Source organism: Diospyros lotus, chromosome 1, assembly GCF_014633365.1.
Source record: "Diospyros lotus cultivar Yz01 chromosome 1, ASM1463336v1, whole genome shotgun sequence".
Taxonomy (NCBI): domain Eukaryota; kingdom Viridiplantae; phylum Streptophyta; class Magnoliopsida; order Ericales; family Ebenaceae; genus Diospyros; species Diospyros lotus.
The window spans coordinates 28048746-28075257 of NC_068338.1; the positions used below are offsets into that span (position 1 = coordinate 28048746).

The 26512-nt window shown below is 36.5% G+C and overlaps 1 protein-coding gene across 1 annotated transcript in view; it reads right to left on the minus strand.

The window, feature by feature from the left end:
• Positions 1 to 6080: 6080 nt before the first annotated feature.
• Positions 6081 to 26512, minus strand: part of LOC127804967 (oxysterol-binding protein-related protein 3C) — a 41677-nt gene continuing 21245 nt past the window's right edge. Inside the window, exons 3-10 of the mRNA XM_052342102.1 lie at positions 12008 to 12124; positions 11843 to 11915; positions 11603 to 11721; positions 11185 to 11306; positions 10542 to 10718; positions 9737 to 9881; positions 7495 to 7673; positions 6081 to 6568 (exon numbers count right to left, since the gene is read on the minus strand). Coding sequence (XP_052198062.1) covers positions 6322 to 6568; positions 7495 to 7673; positions 9737 to 9881; positions 10542 to 10718; positions 11185 to 11306; positions 11603 to 11721; positions 11843 to 11915; positions 12008 to 12124 — 1179 coding nt within the window. The 3' untranslated portion in view covers positions 6081 to 6321. The remainder of the gene's footprint in view (positions 6569 to 7494; positions 7674 to 9736; positions 9882 to 10541; positions 10719 to 11184; positions 11307 to 11602; positions 11722 to 11842; positions 11916 to 12007; positions 12125 to 26512) is intronic.

Genomic DNA, 26512 nt, shown 5'->3' on the forward strand with positions numbered 1-26512 from the left:
CACCCACCCAAGCCATTGGCTTAAACCCCAGCTCTCCCATTGACCCGTGTCACCGGATCTGCCGGTAAAAGCCGGTAAAACCCCACATTGTTCCCGGCTACTGCATGTTGCCCCAAGCCAATTAATGACCGGTTCCTCGCCACAAGCTTCCCCCCACACTCGCCCCCGATCGCTCCACGTGTCGCTGCGTGGAGGAATCTGCGGCCACCGTTGTTTTGCGGTTTGCACCATTTTAGAAAAATGTCGGGTCACCATGAGACCCAATTTCGTATGGCTTGGCTTCGCTCTCCTCCTCCTCCTCCTATAAATCCCTTTTTTTTCGATTTTATTTTCTTCCTTTCTTTCTTTTCGGATTCACGCGCTTTGGCTTCGAGATGCCCCATACGGTGTCGTATTGGGAGGTCTTGGGTCTTAGGATGTATCATAATAATAAAATAATAATGCATGAAGGTTCAGCGCAAATGTAACATCTAATTTCCACCAAAATTGCGAAAGCTTTGAGCTCCACTCTTTGCCTACCACTACCACCTCCCTAACTCAAAAACCTTACTTAACCACACCTCATTTATTTACGTTATATTTTTATTTCCCTCCCTCTAATTTTAATTTTGTGCCTTAATTTCTCTAAACTTCAATACCTAACAGTAACAGCTATTATATTTTGAATTTTCATTTATTTTAAAATTACTACACCAAATAAACACACGTAGATTCCCCATTCAAATAGCTTGGATTTTATAATAATTTATTTTCCAAATATTTCTTATTGATAAACAAAAATATTAAGAGCCAACCGAATATGCCGTCATGCAGGAAAGAAAGGAAGCTTGCTCCAGCGGTTTCCAGTCGCGTGCCTTCGGATCTATAATCGATTTACTTTATGCATGTTTTGACGTCACCCAATCCAACGACCGAGATCCTTCCCGATCCGAGAACTCCTCTCCCGGGGCCTTTTAGTCTTTTAACCATGCTTGAAGGGAAGTTGCGCCACGCGCTCCTCCTTAATCCCCTTATTACATTTCCAGAAATTAAAATAGAACAATGAAAGAGGAAAATATGTGGTGGAAGGTTCAAATCTGTAGCCACGCAGGATAAAGCGCATAATCCGACGTGGAAAAGGTAAGCCCTCTAACTGGGAGCTTTTTCTCTCCATATTATCTCAATTAAATTAATTTTTAAATAATATTAAGATTCACGAGTCACCAGTTATATAACCTTTTTCATTTGAGGAAATTAAATAAATTATCTGTTATTATTTTTAATATTTAATATCTCTTTCGATAAATATATAATACATAATTAAAAATTCTTAATATTATTCTTTCTGTTTTTTTTATATATTTGAAGGAGGTTATAATGACTAGATGCTCGACATGATGGCGGGGCATGTCATGCATTGTTTTAAGAATCAAATATGATCGGTCGATCAGATTGGTTTAATCGGGAATAAGTGGCCTATCCGATCTTATTTGACTTAAAAAATTAAATCTCTTTCAACTCGGTCAAAATCAAGTTGGACCGGTGAATCGGGAATCGGGTTGATCCCGATTTTTTTTATCCTCTCACTTATTTTTAAAAAATTAATTATTAATTAATTATTTAATAACATATAAAACAATTGTATATAAAATATTAGTTGTATATTAGTTAATAATAACATTTCTTATAATAATATATAGAATATTAGTATTTTAAATATATATTTAATATATATATTATTTAATTATAAAATATATATGACATTATCCGCTCGGACCACTCCGGTCTAATCGGTCGAAACCAACTGACCCATAACCCAATTAATAGATTGGTTCGTTCTCCGATCTGATTTTTAAAACATTAATGTTGTGAGCCACCATAACCCAATTAATAGATTGGTTCGTTCTTCGATCTGATTTTTAAAACATTGATGTCGTGAGCCACATAGATAAGAGTGTTTAATTGGAAATGTCAACTCAATCAAATAACTATAAGATAAATTTATAATTTATAATTACTTGCATTTAATTAACTGAGTTTAATTTATACAAGAAATTTTTCAAGGTGAAGATGGCAACATTTTATTATTTCTTGTATTTTCTCATTTCTTGAAGTATTTATTTATATTAATTTCTTATGCACGTGCATTAAGTATGCCATGGCTTGGATTTACCCACTAAAATAATTACAATTTATGAAAATCCAATAAAATAAAACTAATAATATTTAATCTTATAAAATAATTTATGCATTGACATTGATTTTAACAATTACTAGACATATTAATTATTCCATTCTGTAAAATTGCTAATTTAAATTATTTTATAAAAGTAAATATCACTATTTGAAAAATAAACAGATACAATTAGCGGACAGGTTTCCAAATTGGAGGGGCGGGGCCCAACATCGGAGACGTCACCCACAAAGACGGTCGCATCGTTAAAAAAGGAGGCTCTGTCAGTCTGTCACGAAGGAGACGGAGAAGCCAACGGCTGGCCAATAAGACATCGTCGCAGCGCCAGCGGGCAGTTGCTGATAAAGTAACCTCGCTGCTGTTCTACGCTGCGGTACGATGTGCGGTTTAATCGTGTTATCTAGTACGTGTCGAACAGGGGATGGTTGCACCTTGAACGATGGATTCAGTTACAAGCACGTGGAGAGGGCAACAATAAACATAATGTTGCTAGCAGCTGCCAACTGGCTACATCAAAGCAAAATTTTATTTGCAACCACAAGCGCGTGCATCCATGCCAATCAACCATCTTGCTTGTCAAGCGTGTGCATCGACTTTCTCATCCATTATCATCACAGTCACTTTTTCAAATAAGTAAATTAATATAAAATAGTATAAAATTATTAATATTTTTAAAAATTAAAATAATTTCTTAATATTATCAAATAGCATATATTTATATAATTTTTATTTAAAAATAACATAATTTATAACATCATAAACATCGATCACTAGTTAAATCACATAATTTATATATATTACGAAAAAATTAAATCACATAATTTACATAAATGAGTGATGAATTAAAAATATAAAATTAATTAAAAAATAAAAAATATTCTTCTTTGAAGCCCTAAACCCTCGGGTTCGGGGCCTGGGAAATATCCCGAAACGTGGGATTCAGGCGATTTAGGGTTCTCCAAATTCCAGGATTCGTGACATTCCCCAGCCCCCAAATCCTAAAATTCGAGAGATTAAAAGAATTTTGAATCTATAAATTCGGAGAAAATCAATTCTCCCAAACCTAGAGATTTAAGAGAATTGACTTCTCCTCTCTTGAACCTGAGGTTTAGGAGGTATATATATTTTTTATATTATAATATATATGTATAGTTATAATTATATATAATTATAATTATATATAATTATAATTATACATATAATATATATGTATATATATAATAATTTTTTTATTTTTTTATAAAATATAGTTATAATATATATAATTTTAATTTTTAATATTAATAACTCAATCTGATCCGAATTTCACTATACAAATTAGGTAAGTTAGGAGAACCTTTACTCCTGAAGGGCGAGATTCGGGGAACCCCAAACCCCCTGAATTTCGTTGTTCGGGGGGTTAAGGGTTCCCTAACCACGGGATGAGGGGTTTCTCGAACCCCTAACTGAAGGGCATTTTTTGCAATTTCAGGGAGCTCTAGGGTGGGCAAGGCAAGCGAAGTAGGCAACGACGAGAGGTCGGTGGTGGTCTATGAGAGTGGTCTGAAGAAGAAGAATAACAAGGTTTGATGCGTGAAGAAGGAGAATAGGGAAAAGACCAGGGTTTGATGCGAAGAAGAACAACTTAAATGCGCATAGGGTGTGTTTTTTGAGGAATGGTTATTTGAAGGGTATATTTGGTATATAAATTATTAGAAAAAGTAATAAATGTGGCTGCCAATATTAAAATTTAATATTTTACCTATAGTGATTGTGAAAAGCAAAAGTTATGGTTGCAAATAAAATTTTCCAACATCAAATAGATAAACGCACGAACTGACCATAAAGTCCTCGCATGGATGGATAATTTTTTTTATCATTTATATAAAAAAAATATTTTTTTTTACAAAACCTCCCTTTTAACAATTTTTTTTTAAAGAAATTAAATTTACATATGAAAAAATAATCTAATTGGATTAATCTTGAAAATAGAGATAAATATAATCTAATCCAAGAGATAAAACTAATTTAATCTAAATTCAAACTTAAATCATTAAGTTGATATATATATATATAAAGAATTAATATAATACCAACTCTTTGAATACCATCCATTTGATATTGATTTTATTTTTCTTAAAATTTGTGCTTCAATTGATGGATAAACTCATTGGTTTACTAACAACATAAAAGAAAAAAAGAAAAAGACATGAAATTACTTTAAGCCAAAGGCTTAAATTATTTTAAGTCAAAGACAAAATTATTCTAATTGATGGATAAACTTATCGCTTTAGTTATTATTATAATCGTTGCTGACAAATTGGAATAAACATTAATTTTGCTATAATTTTCTATGTTGGGCCGTTATGACTCTAATTGACCTTGCTTGTAGTAATGGTCAAAATTAATGGGCCGACCACAGACTCCTCTTTGGAAGCTTTGAAACATAAAATAACCCATATTTAGGACACGTTGACAAAATGCATTACATTAAAAAAATGTTATACACGTGGCCTTTTAATTTTGGTTTGATTAAAGGTGTCAATCCTTTTTTTTTTTCAAATTTATCTATTACATGTAATTTTATATTCAAATTAATATAGTTTAGTATGAGAAAACTTTAATAAGATATTCCTCTGATCATGTAAAATTTTATTATAAACTACAATTCTAACTCAATTCGAATAGTATAATTTAGTAATTAGAGAACTATTAGAGATGGGTTGTGAAAATTTGGCTCCAATAAATTATGATTAATTTTTTTCTATTATTATTTGAGTCAAAAACTCAATTCATGTTTAAGTGCGACACTTATATCCAATACTATTTTATTGGAAAAAAAATCACATGAGAATTTAATATAACACATTATCTATACTTGGTGAAATGACTTATAATTGCCTTTTGTTATAATTACATATCAATAGGCTTAACCCTTCATAAATGCATTTTGCTGCATTAAATACTGATGAACTGTTATTCATCCCTTCCCAATTATGTTTCCATGTGTTGGTGTGTAGCAAAAAAAATATGCTTCCGCCTAAATCACTCAAATCAAATTTACTTAAATTGTGATTTTTCATCGAAGTGATTGGTGATGATTTGGACTGTTAAAAAAAATAATCTTGATGGTTGATTTAAATTTGATAATTTAATAAATCAATATATAAAATCGATCCTCTATGCTCTTTAATTGAAATTCAAAACTCTTATAATGACTAATTCTTGATGGTTATTGTAGTTTAGATGCATTGATAGATAAAATGTTTTTTAATTTGAAACATTATGTGTTTTGTAATTTTGATATTCAATTTATTGTAAAAAATATAAAATAACACTTAAATAACATAATTTAAAATAATATCATTTAAAACATTTTTACTCAAGAACAATCTTATTTCATTTCGTGGATTAGAAATCATATTTGATTTTGGGTCGTTGGAAAGATGGATGCTATCATCATTGAATCAAATGCACCATGAGAGAGACTCACCAATTCTAGGGCAAGGCAAAAAACTAAGCAATGTTACCGTAAATATAGTAGAATGATGAAAGAATTCTTGAAAGTCAATGGGGTAAATGAAAAACAAGATCTTAAAAATTAAGGAAGTAAATGAAAATAATTGGCCCTCTTGCTCCAACGAGGCTAGCTTATGGCCGCTTGCTATGCATAAATATAATTTGGGACAAAGGGGCTTGACGATACCTTTAAGGCACATCAAGAATTATTTACAACAATTTAAATGACTTTTTGAGTACAAGATAAGCAAAAGAGTGCCAAACTAGCCCCGTAAAGCCTAACGTTATGGATGGGATAGGGGCTGGGCAGTACTCATTCTGCACATGATAATTTTTTACCCTTTTTTTACTAGCAAGAAGGAAAAACTGAAGGGATTGCATCCACACCACACCACAAAGCCACAAGGAATTGATATAAGCAGTCCACACTTGTATTATAGATAATCCCATCAGAGCACCAGAGCAAGGGAACTAATGAGTATTATGAAATTGTCTCGCAAAATAGGGTTCCTAAGATTCCGACCAATATAAGTAATGATACAGGATACGTGTACACACGCCAACACACACCATACAGCTTCCCATCACACCAAAACGGTTCTTACAACAAGCCAAACGATCTAGAAGCAACAATACAAATAGGACTTACCTCATTCTGCAGACAAATTATCATATTGCCACGGGTTGAATTCTGTTGACCTGACATCGTCCTCATCTGTTTTACTTGAGCGATCTATTGCAGCCCGATATTCAGTATATTTACCATTGTACTGGTACACTTCCAAGTCTCCCCAAGGGGTAGGCTTAATTTCATCCGTGAGATCAAACCACCTTGGGGCAAACTGATGGCCTTTAGCTTCCCGATGCCTCTTTTCAGTTCTCTGCCTCTCCTCCAGGCTACAAGTGAACAATAAATGGTATGTGAACATCGTAAAGAGCTAAGGATAGTATGTCTGTGTGTGCGTGGGTGGGAGAAAGAGAGAGAGAGAGTTGAGCACTTAAATTTCATGAATTCTTTCCCTCGTCCGAGGAAAGTAGTTTGCTCCTGTGCACCCTAAGAATTGGAGCCAGATATAGCTTGCACAGGGTGAACCCTCACACCAAGGAATGATTATTAGATTTTCTAATAAAACAGAAAAAAATTTTGAAGTACCCAAATAAGTTTACTAGAGGACCTCACTATCTTTCGACATCGTTACCAAGCTAAGACAGCAGAAAATTCCTGAACCCACCATTTATATTTCCAAGTATGACGTTCTCACAACAAATTTGTTATGGATCCTAAGTACTTTAAGAACCTTATGACATTGGTGTAAGAAGATGCCAACACCACAAGTTCACCAACCAATTTTTGTAAAGCCATGCAAACTGAAATTCATGCACCCACCATCCACATTACAAAGCAACTTCAAACACGATTGGGAGATGATCAGCATGTAAGAATAAAAAGAGATGTGCACAATGATCCGTGGTGGGAAATTATGTTAGCTAATCCTTTACCAGGCATTTATCATGATAGTTGATGACATAGGATATCATTCAGGTCCCTCAGTCAGATGTCAACACATCAAGAGTTTAAACAATACTCTATCAGCTCATGTGCAACTGTTGGTCACTTGGTTTCACCACATGATGAGGAATCTAGGCTGCAGCGTTTTGACAATTAAAAAACAAATCTACTTTCGAAGAGGGCCAATATTCTGTTCGCTTTATTTATTAGTCTTTCACACTGTAAAATAATTAAGTAGATATGCATCGAATGAGCTCATGAATGCATATAACAGCAAGCAAACACACAGAGAGAGAGAGAGAGAGAGAGAGACCTGCTCTTCTCTGCACCAGCTTTGGATAGATCACCCTTCTCAAGTGCATATCTATCAGGACGAAGACGAGAATCTGATGCCAACAACTTCTTTGGAGCAGTGTCGATGCTGTTTATTTTATGTGCAAAATATGTGTACTGGAATTTGTCATTTGCTGGGGCATCAGCAAGTCGCCAAACCTGTAGAAATTCGAGTTAGCTTGTTTAGCTAAACTAAAACCCAGGTAGTTAGGCACTACAACAACAATCACAAGCCTTTATCCCATTGGGTAGAGTCAGTTACATGATTTCTAGTCTCTTATCTCTTACCCACGGATATATTCTTTATAAGGTTATATCCTATGTCATGTTTAAAGATTTTCCACCAATTTTTCTTTTGGTCTACCTCTCCCTGTTTTTCTACAAATTTTATCCATTTCATTCACTCATCTCACTGGTGCTTTTCTTGGTCTTTTTCTCATGTCCAAGCCGTAATAATCATTATAATCTCAGAGGAATATTGTCCATGTGTTTATTCACACTGCATAACTTCTTAATTATTATAGTCTCCTGTTCTCTTTAGAAAGTAGTATTTTGATGCAGAGGAGTCCTGTACAAATTATATAATTCTGTTTTTACAATCATTCATATGGGTTCAGTTCTTCATTTACTTCCACCCCACCATGAATTATCCATTGAAAAGCCACCAGAACATAATTACATTTCCTCTATTTAAAACTTTGCAAATGCCCCTACTCCCTATAACTTTGAAACGGAAACTTTAATTTCAGAATTAGCTTATTCAGAATAAAAAATGCTTCTGTAGATAGACATCAGGCACCCTCTCTTTTATTTTTATGTTTCATTCATCAACAATTATTTTTCCTTTTTGGTTCTGAAGTAAAATTGTAAACAAAAAGACTGCTCTAAAGCGGCCAACCCTATAAGAAAAAGTTACGTTTTTATGGCTACTGATGAAAATTATGTTTCTGTATCAATATTGCTAATTATCTACTCTTCTTCTATATTATGTTTCTATAGCTATTGATGAAAATTATGTTCCTCCAGCAATATTGTTGATCATCCACTCGTGCTCTGAATTATATTGATGAGGATTATGCTCCTGTAGCAATGTTGTTAATCATCCATTTATGTTTCTGAAGTTGCCAATCCATTACCATCATCTACAGATCAACTCAAAACCTGAGCAAGCTCCAGGTGCCAGCTCTCTTGGGTAGGTTAAATGGCTTTTCTGTTACCCATAAATGGTTTTCCCTTTTTGTGTGTGCCTGTGTTTTTTTTTTTTTTTTTTTTTGGGGGGGGGGGGGGGGGGGAATGATACGGTAGAAGGATTGCAGAAAATTGAAGAGAAAGGGAATAAATTAGGAGAAGTTGAGAAGAATACCTGAGAGAGAGAGAGAGAGAGAGAGGGAAGGGGGGGGGGGGGGGGGGGGGGGCGCAGTGAAGAGAATAATCAGGAAGAGAAAATCATCAATTTTATTTGAATATCATGAAAGGTGTTATTTCTAATTGCATCAAAAAGCCAATTTATAAGCTAAAATCCAACTAAAGATAATTAACCTAACTACAATTATCATAAAAAAATAAACAAAAGATAAATAAAAAGGTCAAATCTAGAAATCTAAAATCTAGTTAAAATAAGATAAATAACTAAATATCCTATCATAACTACCCAGCTATAATTTTCCTAACAAAATAAATAAAAGTCATAAAAATCTTAAATCTAAAATTCCACAATTCAAATACCAAATATTAAAATAATAATCCTAATTTCTCATCAGGGGACATTTAAGGGCAGCCCATTTTGTATCTTAGAAAGCTCCTTGTCTAATTACAAGTGGCAACTGCTAACCAGTCTGTAAACGTAATTCTGAAATCTGCAATTGGATTTAACCAATTACACTACATTCAAATACCAGCATCAGAGCAAATATTTTCATACTGACAAACTGGAACTGTTATCATCAAGGCACAGTACAAGGAGAATGAATGAAAGTACCAAGTATTTTGTACCCTATGGCTCATAAGCAAGAAATGATAAGTCGTTGTTCAGGATAATACACCATAAAAGCAAGCATTCAGAATTACATATGCATACCAAGTGACCCTGATATGCCAATCCAACATGCCACCGAAAGCTTAAAATTCCAGTACAGCCTTAATTTGGCATCCCAGATCGACTTAAGTATAAGACTCATGCTGTCCAAGTGAAAAATGGCAGATAATGGGAGTAAGAAATAGACCTCTTTCAGTTCTGTGCCTGGGACAGGCTCTCCCTCCATGTCACATGGTTGATAACTCATTGACTCATTCCATTTTCCGGTCATCAATAGCTTAGGTTCCTCAGCAGCATTATAAACATATCCATCCACTTCATATCGACCAGCCCTGCAATGGATTACAACCTAATTATCAACCAGTATCAAGTCGATTAGCTTGACTTGCATGCTCTTATTACAGAAATTTCATCTGTGACGTACAAATCGTTACATGAATAAGAGAATGCACATGTCCATGCATGATAGAAAATACACACAGAGACAGAAATATCGACTAGAGCCTATGAAAGAAATTAAAAATCTTAAACCTAACCAAAATTTGGAAGTGGCAGGAGTAGTTTGTTAAGATGGGCTGCTGATTAATTCACCCAAAAATCTCTCACTGGCCTCCATAGAAATGTAATCAGAAGTCTATGTAAAAAAGAAGAGAAAATATGCAAAAATGTTCATTAGTTTTCATAAATCAAAGTCAAAAGGTATACATGATTTCTCCTGAGACATATGTTAAAACCAATTAACAATCAGAAAAAAACTAGATGGAGAAACATAAAATGCCTTTTCTTTTCATGTATCAAAATCAAACAATTAACCAAGACTTGACATGTCAATAACCCATTTCAGAACCCACTGGCAATCATGGCATAAGATTAAAAATTAAGAAACAATCATAAACAATCAAATTTTATGGTTTGAGAGATAGTATATCAAAACTGATTGACAATAAGAAATTCAGAAGAAGACAAGATTAGAAAGAGAAACATTTACATACCCGAACCAACCACAAGGTTGAAAGTAAAGGACAACTTTATCCCCTGTAGTCAAATTTGTCATAATCATTTCCCCTGGCGAATCCACCCAAGTTCGTCCAAAAATCAAATTGTTGACCTTAGTTGGGGGAGGAACCAAATCCAGGACTACACCATCTCGTTTTAGGGTTACACGTGTTCTGCAAGGCAACATCAGTTTTTCACAAAATTTTTGGGGCATGAATGCAAATAAGTGGATACTGATCAATGATAATATATATTGAACAGGAAACATGAATCTCATTATGGAAACAACTGTTCTGAAGGGACATCAAATAGGACAAAATTAACTCCAAAACCAAAAGAGCAGAATAAAGAGTTATAATAGCTCTCCTAATCTGCTAATATATTATAATAAAAAAAGACAACCTTCATTTGCATCTTTAGGAAGGTAAACTCAAATACCATTGTAGGACTGACTCCAACATGGAAAAAAGGATGGCTCTCCTCTCATATAAACTTAAGGAACTTGTAAGAGAAAAAAAGAAAACAAACTAATACCAAAAGATCTTTCACTTCCACAGGGTCAACATTAGTTGCTAACAATATTGAACCGCATGAGAATTTAATATTTGATAACATGTGAGAATGATGACACAAACCCACCTTCCAAGTGGATAAACATCAACAGAGTTTCCTAAAAGCTTGGTTTTCAACTTTGATGTCACATCATAAGTAAAATGCTCATTTTCAGCATGTCCAGCACTCATTGGAGGATGATGACTCACCTGTAACAATTACAAATGTGAAGATCCAGTTTAGTAATAATGCAGAAGCCAAATCGGAATATTCATAAGAATGCATTCATAAATTAGATTTTCTAGAAAAGATGTATGCCTCCCGCTTATTTGGTTTTCTTGCTTATCAAAAAGAAAAAACCATATAGCCTTGTAGAGTTCAACAAGAAAAAACCTGTCACAGATTCTGCTTCAATGTAGAGAAAGAAAAAGGGGGGGGGGGGGGGGGGTGTTGTAACCAGTGGCGAGAACAAAGAGCACAGAGGTGGTCAAGATCAACAAGTCACCTGCTCAGCTATAAACGTGATGCCACCATGATTAACCATTTCATAAGTCTCTCCAAGAATGGGATTAAAAGGCTTCCAGGTGCGTTGGTAGGCATAATATACAGATATCGCCCATGATGCTGCGACAATCATAAAAGTTTCATCCTGACATTGATAACATTGTTGGATACCTATACTCCACCTCCCCAACAACCAAAAAACAAGTAAATACAAAAAAGTTCAACTTGATGCTATACTCACAAGCATACACCAGACGCATGCAGGGATCCTCACATTCATCTGCCTGATCTAAAAGGTACGAGTACTCCATCAACTGTCACACCAAAGAAAAAATTTGCATGAAATGGAAAGTTAGGCATAGTTCATAACATAATCATTAAACAATTGAAAGAAAATAAAACATACCTCTGCCATTTTTTGAAGCATTGTCATTGGCTCAAATATAAGGACCGGAAGTGTCACCAATGATGTCACATCAGACCCTATATACTTGTGCATCATCTTCCAATAACTATCCCTCTCCTTCAAGAAAGCAATTATTTCAGAATGGATAAATTATGAATCAGTTTTCATGCAAAGATCATCCTGTAATCAAACAAAGGGAATTATAATTTTTGCAGAAAAAGAATATCCAATCAAATAGGAAAAAAATTCACTATAGAAAATATTGACTACCATGGCAACCAGAGATATATTAGGATCCACTCTATGCGTGACTGTGTGCACGCGCGCGCACGTGTGTGTGTGTGTGAGAGAGAGAGAGAGAGAGAGAGGGTTGCTATAATCAACAGCACGTGAGATGTGCACAATTCCTTATTTTTTGATTTCAGGAAAGTAGTATATTGTTATGATAGGCTTAGAAGTGGGGACCACCACATTCTTGTTCTCCCTCTATATACTAGAATTGACTTAATTAAAAATAAATAAATAATTGTGTCAGTCACCATATAAAAATTTTAATTAATTATCTAATACTACCTTGGAGAGGGTGAGCCCTGGCAGCAATGGTAAGGTTGCTCCTTTGTGATTGAAAGGTCCTGGGTTTGAGTTGTGAAACAACCTCTTTGTACGGCAAGGGAAGGCTGCATATGAAAATGACCCTCCCTTGACCCTCACAAAGAGGAGAACATCACACACTCAGGACACCCTTTATCTAATGCTACTTTACCATGGAAGAAGGAAACTAGCAAGGAATGCAGGCGATCATTATAAAAAGAAGAGTTGCCCTTCCAAGTTGTTTAGTTGAGGGCAAGAAGATGAAGAGAGAAAGGAATCATTTATATTCATTTCACAATTATGGCCTTCTTTTGTGAAAAGTTTAAGTTAAAAACCTAAGTGGGAGAAGTTGCCTCCATGGCAGCTAGGGTGGAAAAGTTGCACAAGAACTTTCTTTGGGAAGTTACAGTGGAAATTTTTTAAGTAAACCTAGTGGTGAGGGTAAGCTATCCTATGGTAGGGGAAGGTTTGAGAATAAAAACAAAAAGAAGAAGAAACTTTTAAAAAGGCTCTTTATTGGTAAGTGGCTATGCCTGTTGGAATATGAGAAGGAATCATTTGAGGAGGAAGTTATTGAGGACAAGTACAGTTCTCAGTGGGCGATTAGTCTACTGCTTCAATTGGGTTTCTGATGGTGTTAGACTAATGAAAAAGGATCATGAAAGATAGGGAATACATTAGTTCAGTATCTTTTGAGGTTAATTGAGGCTTTTATTCACATTTGGGTTTTGACATTTGGTGTGGTCATAGGCCCTTGTGTAAAAATCTTCCCTACCTTTTCATATTGACAAGTGATAAGTTGGCTTCTAAACGTTGACAAGTCATTAGCTGATTTTTCTCTTTGTCAGGAACCACAGCCCAGTCCTCATAATTTAACTTTAACATTTAGGAATGGGAGATTGAATCCATGATTGATTCTTTCATATGGTCCCAGATCACTTCAGAATAAGGCATGGCAAAATAAAACAGTGGGATGTCCAACAAACAATGAGCCCGCTCAGCCAAGTCATTCTATGATGCTTTGTGTGATAAAGGAAGAGTCAACTTCCTCAGAAATTCTTGTGGAAGTCAAAAGCCCTCCAAACTGACTTCTTATTTTTTTTTATGGTCTCCCATTTGGTTCCATTTTCTACAGGGCTTCCCTCTCCCGGGAGTCTATTCTTCATTTTGTTTATGACATTCTCTGTTTGTAAGTGTTCAAGTGCTTTATTTGGATGGAGTTCACCCCCCCTAAAAGTGATTCTATTTATATACTTTTATACTTATAATTTTTCTAAGGGCAAATAGCCAAAAAAACCCAAACCTTTTCGCATTTTTGCAAATTTATCCAAACGTTTCAGTGGTGTTCTCTTCGTGTTTCAGTTTTGAGTTTTGAATTCATTTTCAATTTTATGTTTTGAGTGTTTATTTTGAGATTTTTGAAAATGTGTTCTTTTTGTCATTTTGAAAAACTGTTTCTTAAAATAAAAAACTAGAAAACACGTTTACTTTGAAATCTTGAAAAACTGTTTTGTGTTTCTTTTTTTTTTTTTCTTCTTCTTTTTTTTTTCTTCTCTTTTCTTCTTTTCTTTTTTTTTTTTTTCCCTTTTCTTCTTCTATTCTCCGGTGCCCTGCATCTTCTCCGTCATCGACAACCACCGTCAGGCCGGAGATTCACACGATCAGAGCCTACCATTAGAAACTCCAAGCCAAGGGGGTTAACATACACAAAAATGGGTCAGGTTTAACGGTTGAATTTTCGTATATCTAATTTTTAATTTTCGGCCAACACCTATATACGCACCGTCAGTCCCCATTAGCCATCGTAGCCGATGGTTTCTAGTGATTAGAGGCAACCACCCAACACCTAAGGGCCCATTGACCAACATATCCAAAAACCAGCAAGATCCAACGGCCAAATCTCCTTAGATCTAAGCTTAAACGTTTGACCCACCTGCCTATATACGCACTGTCAGTCGCCACCAACCACCCGACACCCAAGGGTCCATTAACCAACATACCCAAAAACTAGCAAGATTCAACAGCCAAATCTCCTTAGATCTAATGACGGGGGACGGTCGACAATGGCTCACAGCGGTGGCGAGCGAGGTTGATGATGGCTTAAGGCAGTGACAGAGATGGCAGGCGTGGTCGACGATCAAGGCTTGAGAGAGAGAGAGAGAAAAGAAAGGAGGGAGAGAGAGAGAGAGAGAGAAGAGAGATTCGTGAGATTGGGGGGCGGGGGGGGGGGGCTGTGTGTTTTCTGTGTTTTGGCCCTTTTGGGTGTTTTCAATGTGTTTTGATTGAAAACACCCAAAATAATATTGTTGTTTTGGGTTTCCTTTACAAAAAATTTTCTTGTTTTCAAAAATGCATTGTTAAAAATAGTAAAGTAAACGCATTTTCAGTGTTTTGAAAAACTGAAAACAACAAAGAGAACGCAACCTTTAATTTTGGCAATTGTATCCCAATTGGCTCGATTGAGTGCAATTTTATCCAACACTTGAAATCAATTTAGGAGACATGTGTCATTGGTGACATGGCATGCCACCTATCATAAAAAATATATGAGTGAGACTCACACACATAAATAAAAATGAAAATTTAAATAGTTAACTGGGGTTAAATGGGTAGGGTTTAACTTTAGGGATTGGGCGAGGGAGCCCTAATTGAAGTAGAGGAATTGAAGCCCTAATGAAGCAGAGGAAGATGCGAAAAGGAAGAAAATGTGGTCTCCCTTGCCGTTGAGAAGTAGCAATAATGGTGGTGGTGGGATCCACCAAGGGCAGAGAGGTTGAGAGTGATGAGGGAATCAACGGTGTTGGAGAGCAAGGAACCTGGGGCCGAGCCGTACTGAATCAATTGGCCGCTCCCCTTGGAGGGGCTGATTAGGATTGACCCCATTCCCAGGGAAGAAGACAAAGAAGCAGAAGAAGATGGGAGTTGTTGCTACTACTGCTGCTCTGGTTCAATTAGGGCTCCCTCACCCAATCCCTAAAGTTAGACCCCACCCATTTAACCCTAGTTAGCTATTTAATTTTTTTTTTTTTTATATATGTGCATGTAAATCCCACTTATATATTTTTTATGACAGGTGGCATACCACGTCAGTAATGACACACGCCTCCCAAATTGATTTCAAGTATTGGATAAAATTGCACCCAATTGAGCTAATTGGGCTACAATTGCCAAAATTGAAACGTATGGATAAATTTGCAAAAACGTGAAAAGGTTTGGGTTTTTTGTGCTATTTACCCTTTTTCTAAAGTAGAGAGAAAGGGGGGTGGGGTGGGAACTAAGGGTCAAAGAAGTAATTTCAATTATGAAATGAAAGATGAAATTGCCCTCCCTTTCCTCTCAACTATAGGCCAATTACAAATGCTCCCCCTCCCTCTTCCCACTACTAGTTATTCCTTCCTACCAAACAAAGGAACCTCTCTCTCCATCACTTTTTGCCTCCCCTTTTGTTCCTACCCAGTAAAGCATGGATGTCACATCTCCAATTGCAAAATTTAGAACATAAAGCTCCACAAACATCATATATGTGTGTTTTGTAAATGCATGTGACCAATATACACATATTGCAACTTGTGCGAGGATGGCTTTATGCTAATACAAACTGCTTTCTAGCTGCATTCTTGTCCTATATTCTTTTCCATTTTCTAAATTGGAAGCTCCCATTTTGGCCATTATACACGAGTCTTCTCTGATTTAAATGCTTTAAGGCTCATTTGGGGTGTGACTTGCAATATGATACCTTGTTTCTGTTCAGAGATTCACCACAAGTATGTATGAGAAATTCATTGGAAGAGAACTTGTCCAGGAAGTGTTAAGACATAATTTCAGGAGTCACTGACAAAGTCTTGACGTACAGCAAGGTAAAGGCTCCTTGCTAAAAGCGTCCATCCTAAGGAACCCACTTGTTTAATAATCTACAACTAATACTCTTCTAAAGGTTTTGTTAGAGTATATCTCAACAAAATATAATGGCAACTGTTGCAGCCTATTCATCAAATAGTTACATATGAACACAATCAGATGTCGCTCATAAATACACTACTATTCATCAGACATGCCCTAGAAAATACAGTATTAATATTTTAAAAGAATTATTAGTGAAGATTGAACCCTAAAATTAAATTTGAATAGAAAAATAAAGTAGAAAAAAACTGCTAAAACAATGCCATATAAGTACTATTCTTAGACCCCCTTGGGCCACCCAGAAGTGCAACTCTTTGACCACTTTGCAGTTTCCCTTAATAAAGGAGATATTTCTTGGATTATGGCTAGCAAGTTATGCTTCTCAGGAGATGCCCTGACCATCATTCATGGACAGAACCATTTACCTGCTAGATGTATTGGAAACGGGGTAATGTCAAGTGTCTGGGGCTAGTACACCCCCCCCCCCCCCCCCCCCCTCTTCCCCCTATTTGTTCCCCCAGCCCTGGAGAGATGCAGAACTTTTCTTTTTTCTTTTTCATTTTTTTGAAGAACAATATTAACAGATGGAGCCATGATACATTCCAGAATATCGTAAAGGTAAATAGACTCCTTTCATCCCCTTTCCGATATCTGCCTAAGGACCTATGAATGTGAATGTTTTGGAATGGGGATGTTTGCCTTTAACAAGTAGACCCCCCCATACAGGCTAATAGAAGTTCCTACTCTTACTTTTAAGTAAGATCTATTTATAGTTGCCAGTCAAGAAGACCCACATGTCACCTTCATGAGGCTGAAATGTGATGGCCCTCTGTTCAAGTCAGTCAATATGCAGCAAAACACAAAGCTTTAATCACAATGAGTACACCTATAATTTAATTTATTCATAGGGTTGGTGGAGCCACTTTTGACAAACCCCAAATCATATTATTAACCACTGTTGTTAGAATCTTACGATTCACGATTTGAATCGTACGATTCAACTCGATTCATATAGAAATCAAGTCAAATCTATAGGGTGAATCTAAAATACCTTAGAATCGTACGATTCACGATTCGAATCGTACGATTCGACTCAATTCATATAGAAATCGAATCGAATTTATAGGGTGAATCGAAAATCCCTTAGAATCAACTATGAATCGGACGAATAGACCGTGAATCGCATGAATAGCACGATTTGTCTGATTCATCCAATTTGTGCGATTTTGTCTACATGTGCGCTTTAATCAAATATTCGTTCGATTTGGCTATCTTTGAAAACAAAGAAAATGATGATGCTCTTGAACTTGAAGATGAAGATGATTGATAACTAGTGAAGATTATGGATAATGGAGTTTATTAGTAACCTTATAGTTGTAGGTTTTTTTTTTTTTTTTTTCTAACTTGTTATTTTGAAAGTGGTTTGGTTTGATAAAATTTGAATTTAAAGGCAACATGAATATACTTTTGCCTTTTGGTATAATTTTAAACTTAGCAAATATATTTAGAAGTTTATTTATCTACTTATATTTAAAAGAATTGATCATGGTGGGTACATTATTTATTTTCTATGGATATATATTATTTATAGTTGAAATTGAGAATGTGTACCGAATTTTACGATTCAATTCGATTCTTAATTCATGATTCATAAAATAAGGATTTCGATTCTCGATTCGAATCTCGATTTAACAACTATGTTATTAACATGAAATTCCAGGTTCAAATTGGAGCATGCCATGTGTTAGCTTTATAGTATTGTACATTTCTAATGCGAGACTTGAGCAATTATGGAATTATAGAGTAACTGAGAGAGAGAGGAGATTTTGGAGGGAGAATTTGAAAGATTGTGTCATGACCCTATGAGCAATAAAGGGATATTATTAATATAGGGTAAAATAGTTTATTAGGGATATTTTAACAAGTGGTTATAAGCACATGGGAGCATGTGCTAGGCTGTTAGAAAGAATATATACCTAAATAAGATTGTTGTAATGGGTTTGTTTCTTTATCTAGAAATTAAAGAATTAAATCTGATTTCTCCTCCTCCAAATTCTCTCCCTTTTCTTGATCTTCATCTCCTTTTCTGTTCTTTTAATCACCTTAACATTTCTTTTAATCTCTCCCCTCATTCTTTCAAATTCCTCTCTAATTTCGGATTCTTCCAATTCCTAAACTGATCCTAGGTTAATCCCTAGATTCATGACAAATTGGTATCAGAGCATCGTCCTCAACGGTTTTTCTTGTTGATTAATTTTCAGCGAGAATTGACGGTTGTTGTCCAACTCAAGGAGGACTAGTTATCAGATTTTGAAGACGACTATAGAAACCAGAAGCAGCAGTAGAATTGATCGAACAATTGAGTCGATCAATGACGGTAGGTGTGAACGTTAGGTGGAGCGAACTGAATTCAACGAATTTGGTTCCAATTAGTCTGACAGAGGAGTGGCTCTCGGCTTGAAAAATTCAGAAGTGTTGTTCGATCAAGGAAGGCGACCTCGGTTGTGGAAGAAAAGCGGAAGATCTGTTGAATTCCAGAGCAGCAGGTTGATTCGTTGCTATTTTTTCAAGTCGTTGTAGTTGCGATTCTGAAATTGAAGGCAGATCAGAGTGGCGCAATTGAAGCGGATGGGCGAATCATAGCCGTAATGAGGCGAAACTAATTCCACGGGAGATTTTGGCGATTCAGTGCAGCTACGTCAACAAAGTTAATTGGATTCTCGAAAGTTTACAGCAAAGCCAACGACTCTCTGCAGGTTGGATCGAGTCGTTTGCTGCTCGAAGTGGAAGGGTGAAGCAGTTTCGACATATTTGGTAACCAATTCATAGTTTATTGCAACCAGCTATTCTCAATTCCAGAGAATTTCGTTGGTTGCATCACAATTAATCAAAGGAAGCGAGCAGTCCAGGCAATTCCATTGGTGAATTTTGATGATCTGGCGGAATTCCGACGGTGGAAGGATACTCCTTTGCAAAACTCCCAACGAAGATTTTTCGATTGAATGGTAAAGCCATTCCATAGGGCGACCTGCAAGGAGGCAACTTGCAGTGATTGTAATAGAGCATTTACGGTAAAGCCATTCCATAGGACCATAAATTTTAGTCGACTTTGAAGGTGAGCAGGCCAGGCGAGTCTGACAGAGATTCCAACAAGTATAGGGAATTATTGCAGCAGGTGGATCAAGAGAATTGGTAGCCCTAAGTGATTCTGGAAGGCCAATCAAGTTGTTGTAACGTGTGAATGATTCTCTTCTTAAATCAAGTTTGACTGGGTAGCGAGTTTATAGGCATCGGCAACAATCATTTCTCAATTCCAGCAGATAATAGCAACTGCTGGATCCTCAGTAGAATCAGCCAAAGTTGATCCTTGACTAACGATTCCACCAGCTATTTGAATTCTGATGGAGGATGACATCAGGATGAAGCCGAGAGAATCTCAATTGTAGCAGAAGGATGTTGCATTTTCAGGGGGATGGCCTGCTCATGATGCCTTGGGAATCAGTGCGCACATGAGACAATCGGAGCCTCAATGGCAACAAAAGAAGGCTGCATTTTCAGCTGGAAATAAAAGGAATCATGAGTAGTTTAGCCAGAAAAATCAGGCATGGGGAAAGTTGGATAATGAGTCCAGCCAAGTTGATAAGGAAACAATAAGTGTGATACATGATACAAGCAAGGATTTCGCCCATATGTAATATGAGCAACTGCAAGAGTTTGCAATGATACTAACTAAGAAGTATTATTACAGCTTTCCGGCTGAATTCTTAGATGATTATCGTGGGAGTTTTAACAAAGAGGAATTCCTCAAAATAAAGCAGCCAGAGAAGAAGTGCAACATCATAAATGATATTAAAGGTGAATGGCATTATCCAAAGGGAATTTGTAATGAACAAATTGATAGGGCAACAAAGGCAAAAGGAGAATTAAAGGAACACACCAATTCCTTTGGAAAAAAAGTTCTCGATGGTGATGTTTTGGGGATTTTGCAACAAGATTAGTCCAACTTTAAGGAAGAAGGAGAGGTGGAAGAAGAGAGTAAGGAAAATGAATTGGAGGATAGCACTCAATCAGTTGGTAGCCTCTCAAGTACTCTTACTAGTGCTGAGACACTTGATGCTATTGATCTCTAGAAGCAGCAGAAGAAAGAGCCAGAAAAGCCTCTTCACCAAGTACATGAGGAGATTGGGGTTGGCCACACTTTACAAGAACAAAAAGCTGATGATTTCGGTGATACACAGCCTAATCTAGCTGTAAATCATGTTAGGGAAGAAGGTCGAGTTGGAGGCCAGGCGTCAGTGGTTGAGAAATCATTGGCTGGAATTGAAGTGGCAGCAGCTCCTAATATTAATGTTCACAAACAGCCTTGGTATGAGTATTCAAGGTAAGTCTACAATCCTCCATTGTTGCATTTCAAAGCTGTTGTTGATATTTTTGCAGCAGAGCATGGCTGTAGGTTGAATAGAGATACAATAACAATAACTATGGCTATGGATCTGCTCTCTTTAATTATATTGGACAGTACTGAAGTTTTCTCTATTGAAATTCTGGGCCAATTTATACCTGTAATTGATCTTGAAAACCTAAGAATGAAGAAGAAGAGACCTAGAAGTAGAAAGAAAGAAAGGAGGATGATCCGCATAGAGAAGGTTGGAATTGAATGAAGAGCAATGGCTACTTGCGGTAAGTTCTTAGGGACAAGAATTCTCTTAAGGAGGGGGGAATTGTCATGACCCTATGAGCAATAAATGGGTATTATTGTAATAGGATAGAATAATTTGTTAGGAATATTTTAGCAAGTGGTTAGAAGCACATAGGAGCACGTGCTAGGCTGTTAGAAGGCAAATATGCCTATATAAGGTTGTCATAATGGGTTTGTTTCTTTATCCAGAAATTAAAGAATTAAATTTGATTTCTCCTCCAAATTCTCTCCCCTTTCTTGATCTTCATCTCCTTCTTTTCTGTTCTTCTAATCACCCTAACATTTCTTCTAATCTCTCCCTCATTCTTTCAAATTCCCCTCTAATTTCCTTATGTTCTTGGCCTTAGCTGAATCGGATTCTTCCGATTCCCAAACTGATCCTAAGTTAATCCCTAGGTTCATGACAGATTGGAGGGGGAAATGAGAGAAGAATTTAGAGGGAAAGAGAATTGGAAGGGAAAGAATTCTATTAAACATGAATCCCCATCCTTGTACATTCTAGCCTTATATAGGCTCTTCCCTTCAGCTAACAGCCTAACCGTAGGGGTACAATCATCATAGCAGTAACTAACTAGTACAAGAGGCTAATGCATTATCAACAAAATTTCAAATGTGCCCCTAGGCTCGTGACATTCCCCTCCCTTGAATCAATTCTTGTCCTCAAGAATTTAGAGTAGGCTAGCAACTCTTGGAAATTGCTTAAGCAACCTTGGTCCCAAGTTGAACGATCAGGGTGCATGTGTGACCACTGCACCAATACTTGGGTCAAGGGTGTTGTGCCTTGGTAGATCACCTTATTGTCTATAATAGCTGGGGGCTCAAGAGCTTCTTCCAAATCTTCATCTACAGCTGGCAAGTTTTGGCTAGTAGGAGCACTAGATTCTAAAGATCTTTTTAATAGTGAGACATGGAACATTGGGTGAGTGTTAACCCTTGTTGGGAGCTACAGCTTATAAGCCACTTTCCCCACCTTGGATTCTATGGGATAGGGCCCGAAGTATTTAGGGTTGAGTTTGGAAGTTGGTGTGGCTAAAAAGGGTTGTTGTAGGATCTGCTTCACCTGGTAGACCGTTCCCCACATTGAAAGACATGTCACTCCTCCTTTTATCATCCTTTTGCTTCATCCTGTTCTAGGTTATGGCCAATTATCTTTTAAGCATAGTTAGCACCTCTTGCCTCTATTGTAAATACTGTTCCATGGCAGCCATGGTGGTCGTGGAATTGGATACTGCTAGTAATAGGGGAGGTTTGTGAAGGGAAATTCCAACTCTTGGTGTATCGATGCAAGGGTTTTATTATTTTAATTTTTTTTTTCAAAAACATAAATAAGAACGCAACGGAAATAAGTTCAAGACCACCTTGCCAGACTTGGTTTCCCATGACCATATGCAATACAAAATTAAACCATGCCATATATACCTTACAATGGTTTGTAGTTCGGTATAAAAGTTGGAATCTTCTCTAAGATAGCAACGGTTGCACACCAACAGCTTCCAAACAGTTAACCGGTTAGACCAAACCGTCCCTTGAAAGCACGAGGGGCCTAGTTAGTCCACGCTCCAAGTAGGGAATGAATCCTACAACTTAGCTTATGTGCTAGCCAAGCTAAGTGTAGGAGATGAAAGATAAATAGATTCCAAAAATTAATAGACTTTCGATTAGGTTGGACTTGCTACACTAGCAACAATGGAATCAAGAGAAAAATGAGAGTAATGGCTAAGAGAATTCTAACAAGAATGAGAAGGATAAGAGCTTATGGCCAAATGATTTCTCATTCCATAACATTTCTCTCCATGATCACCTATTTATAGGAGAAGATGGCCATAATTTTTCAATATAATATATCATGTATATTATTTGAAGTGCTCATTCCATTTCAATAATATATCATATATAATTTGAAATGCTCTTTCCATTTTTAATAAAATATATTATATATTATATATAATGGAAGTGCATTTTTCTTTTCAATAATCTATCATATATATTATTTGAAGTGCTCTTTTCATTTCAATAAAATATATTATATATTATATATAATGAAAGTGTTAAAATTTCATTTCATCATTACTCCGCCAGGGGATATTATCCACTGCCGGTCCCAAACCCGGATAAAGGAGGAGGGTTGCGTTAGGTAGCCGACAGCTAGCGTAAAACCTAGTCGGATCCAAATATGAATTCTAGACAAACTATCTGTTGGGATGTAACCCACATAGAAGTTTAGAATTCATGTAGCCAACCCCACATAGTGGGATAACGGCTGGATATGTTGTTGTATCATATATATTATTTGAAGTGTACTTCCCATTTCAATAAAATATATTATATATTAAATATAATGGAAGTGCATATTTTTCTTTTCAATAATATATCATATATATTATATATATAATAAAAATGCTATTTTCTTTTTCCATATAATATATCATATATATTATATAGAACGAAAATTCTCTTTTAATTTCCACATATTTAATTTAAATTAATTCTCTCAATATAATATAATATATGTATAACTATTATACATAAAATATAATATAAGAATTAATTATCCAATGAGAACTATTCTCATTATTAATATCCCAGTAAAAATCATTAACCCTTAATGAAGATTATAACTTTCATCACTTAATTAACCACTACACTTGAATATGCGTGTGACCTTCTAGATTCACCACTAAGTAGCAATCGAGATACGTCAAACCCTTTGACGCCAACCAAACACTTTGGTCTATAATGAGGATCTCTCCATTTTCCCGATGTAACTCGAAAGACTCTGAGTGACAACTAGCATTATGTAAGGGCAATCCTATCAGTAATGAAGTCATACTTCTTGAGAACTTATTTGGACTTTTGATTCCCGTGTACTATAATCCTTCAATCGATTAACATCCCGATCGAGTGAGAGTCATGGATTGATCAAACTCACTAACTCGATAACTATGCCTAGATCTAGTGTGGTGTGATTAAGATGAAACATCGAAACACTTTCCGAGATTAGAAACACATTTTTAATCATGTGTACCCTGGCCAGGGATTTATACAACCACAACTACCATTGATGGCATAGGATGTTCACCTCACGCCGGAGGTCAATGGATCCCATTAGCAATCACCTATCTCCATACGCCACTGCACAGGAACCACGCAGTACATCTCCCACTCGGTAACTGAATGGTACTTAGCAATGGCAAATTCCTGACACTGACATACAAGACAACTGTGTTGCTTCTGGTCTAAGGACCAGTAACACGATCGAAGCCTGTGATAAATCATAGATCCTCCGAACCATGTGATCTATCACGTACGTCACATTCAGTAAGCCGTTCCACTAACACCTACCCACATGTATACTATATCCATCTCATGGATTATGACATGCGATTCGCCATCCTTTATCATTAGTATCTCATACTAATCAAATGTAGTATCTCATGTGTCAGTTTGTACTTAACTAATCATAGTCCTCATCTGAGAAGTCTAAGGACTGCGAATAACCATTAAGACATCCTTATTACAAAGGTTAATTGTCACACATTCTTAACACTTAAGAATAAGACCTTCAACAGGAAATCTAAGGACTCATTCATATTAATGATTGAAGAGCTATGAATGAAGATATGACCTTAAATATGAAAATATATTTTATTACATATTGCAAGTATTACATCATTAGTCCCATAAATATAAATGCCAGATGTCATCTAAATCTAGCATTAGGGCATTAACACTAACAGTTTGTACCCAAACACTACTTCAAAAGGGCTTCTCTTGATGGCACTGTGATAGCTAAAGTTATACCACCATTGTGCTAGGGACAACCATCTATTACAACTTTTAGGTTTAGTGAAACACATGCGCCTTAGGCAGTGTCAGCTCCCGAAGGTCTGACTGGAATTACTTGATCGCTTGAATGATCGAGAGTGAGAACAAAGAAGTTTAGGAAGGAAAAAGGATAGAAAGAGAGAGAGAGAGAGAGAAAGAGTAGAAATTCAGAGAATATTCATTCATTGATAATGATGGGGAATGATCAGCTCGTATATATACCTGACCCAATCCCTTCCCATGTGCGATAATCGTTTACCATTGCTGGGAATGTACCAGCTACCCAATGCGGTAACAAACAAAACACGACTCCTTACTACATACTTTCTAATATGCTACTTCTCGCCTTTAGTATATTATAATTACAATATCACCCACCTATCTCGTTAGTACATGACAATTACCTCTCTCTTCAAAACCTTCTTGTCCTCAAGAAATGTTGAAAAGACCTGTTGCTTGAGGAAATTGCTTGAGAATATCTAGAAGATATTCCCAAGTATTATTGTCAGGATGGAGGTCAAACCATTAGATGAGAACTTGGGGCCCCTTGCCTGCAGATGACTCTCCTATCAATTATAGCATTAGGCTCCCTTGCACTGCCATTAGAATTTGGGAAGGAGGGTAGAGTTGAACTGACTGGATGTGCTCCCACTTTCTTCTTGAGGAGTGATACATGGAAAACCGGATGTATGTTGGAGTTTTCCAATACCTATAGTCGATACGCCACATTTCCCACTCGTGCTGAAATTGGAAACGACCCATAGAACTTCGAGTTGAGCTTTGAACTGGGCTTCTGAAGTAAGGCTTTTAGATGGCCTAGCTTAAGCTTCAAATATACCAAGTCTCTCACTTGGAATTCTCTCTCACTTTTCCTATCAACAAATTGTTTCATATGGTTCTTGGAATTGGCCAATTTCGTTTTGAGCACCTGAAAGGCCTATTGCCTTTGTTGTAGGGAGGCATCTAGGGCTGCCACTGTAAAGGAGCTTCCCAATTCTGGCAACAAGGGTGGTTTGTACCAATACAGGGCCTCAAAGGGGGATCTCTTGATGGAGCTGTGGTAGTTGGAGTTATACCACCACTGAGCCATCACAAGCCACTTATGCCAAGTCTTTGTTGTAGGAAACAAGCACAACGCAAATGTCTCCAAGCATTGGTTTACTCTTTCAGTTTGACCATCAAACTTCGGGTGATAGGCAATTGACATGTTGAGTTTAACCCTTAATAAGCTCATCAATTCCTTCCATAGTAGGCTGGTAAAAATCTTGTCCTGGTCGGACACTATAGCTTTAAGGATTCCATGTAATTTTACCACCTGATCCAAGAACACCTCAACTATCTCTTGAGCTGTGTAGGGGTGGGTCAGGCCTATGAAATGGGCGTACTTTATAAACCTATCCACTACCACCATAATGCAGTCTCGCCCTTTTGACTTGGGTAAGCCCTTAATGAAATCAATTTAGATACTTTCCCAAGGTCCTCCTGGTACA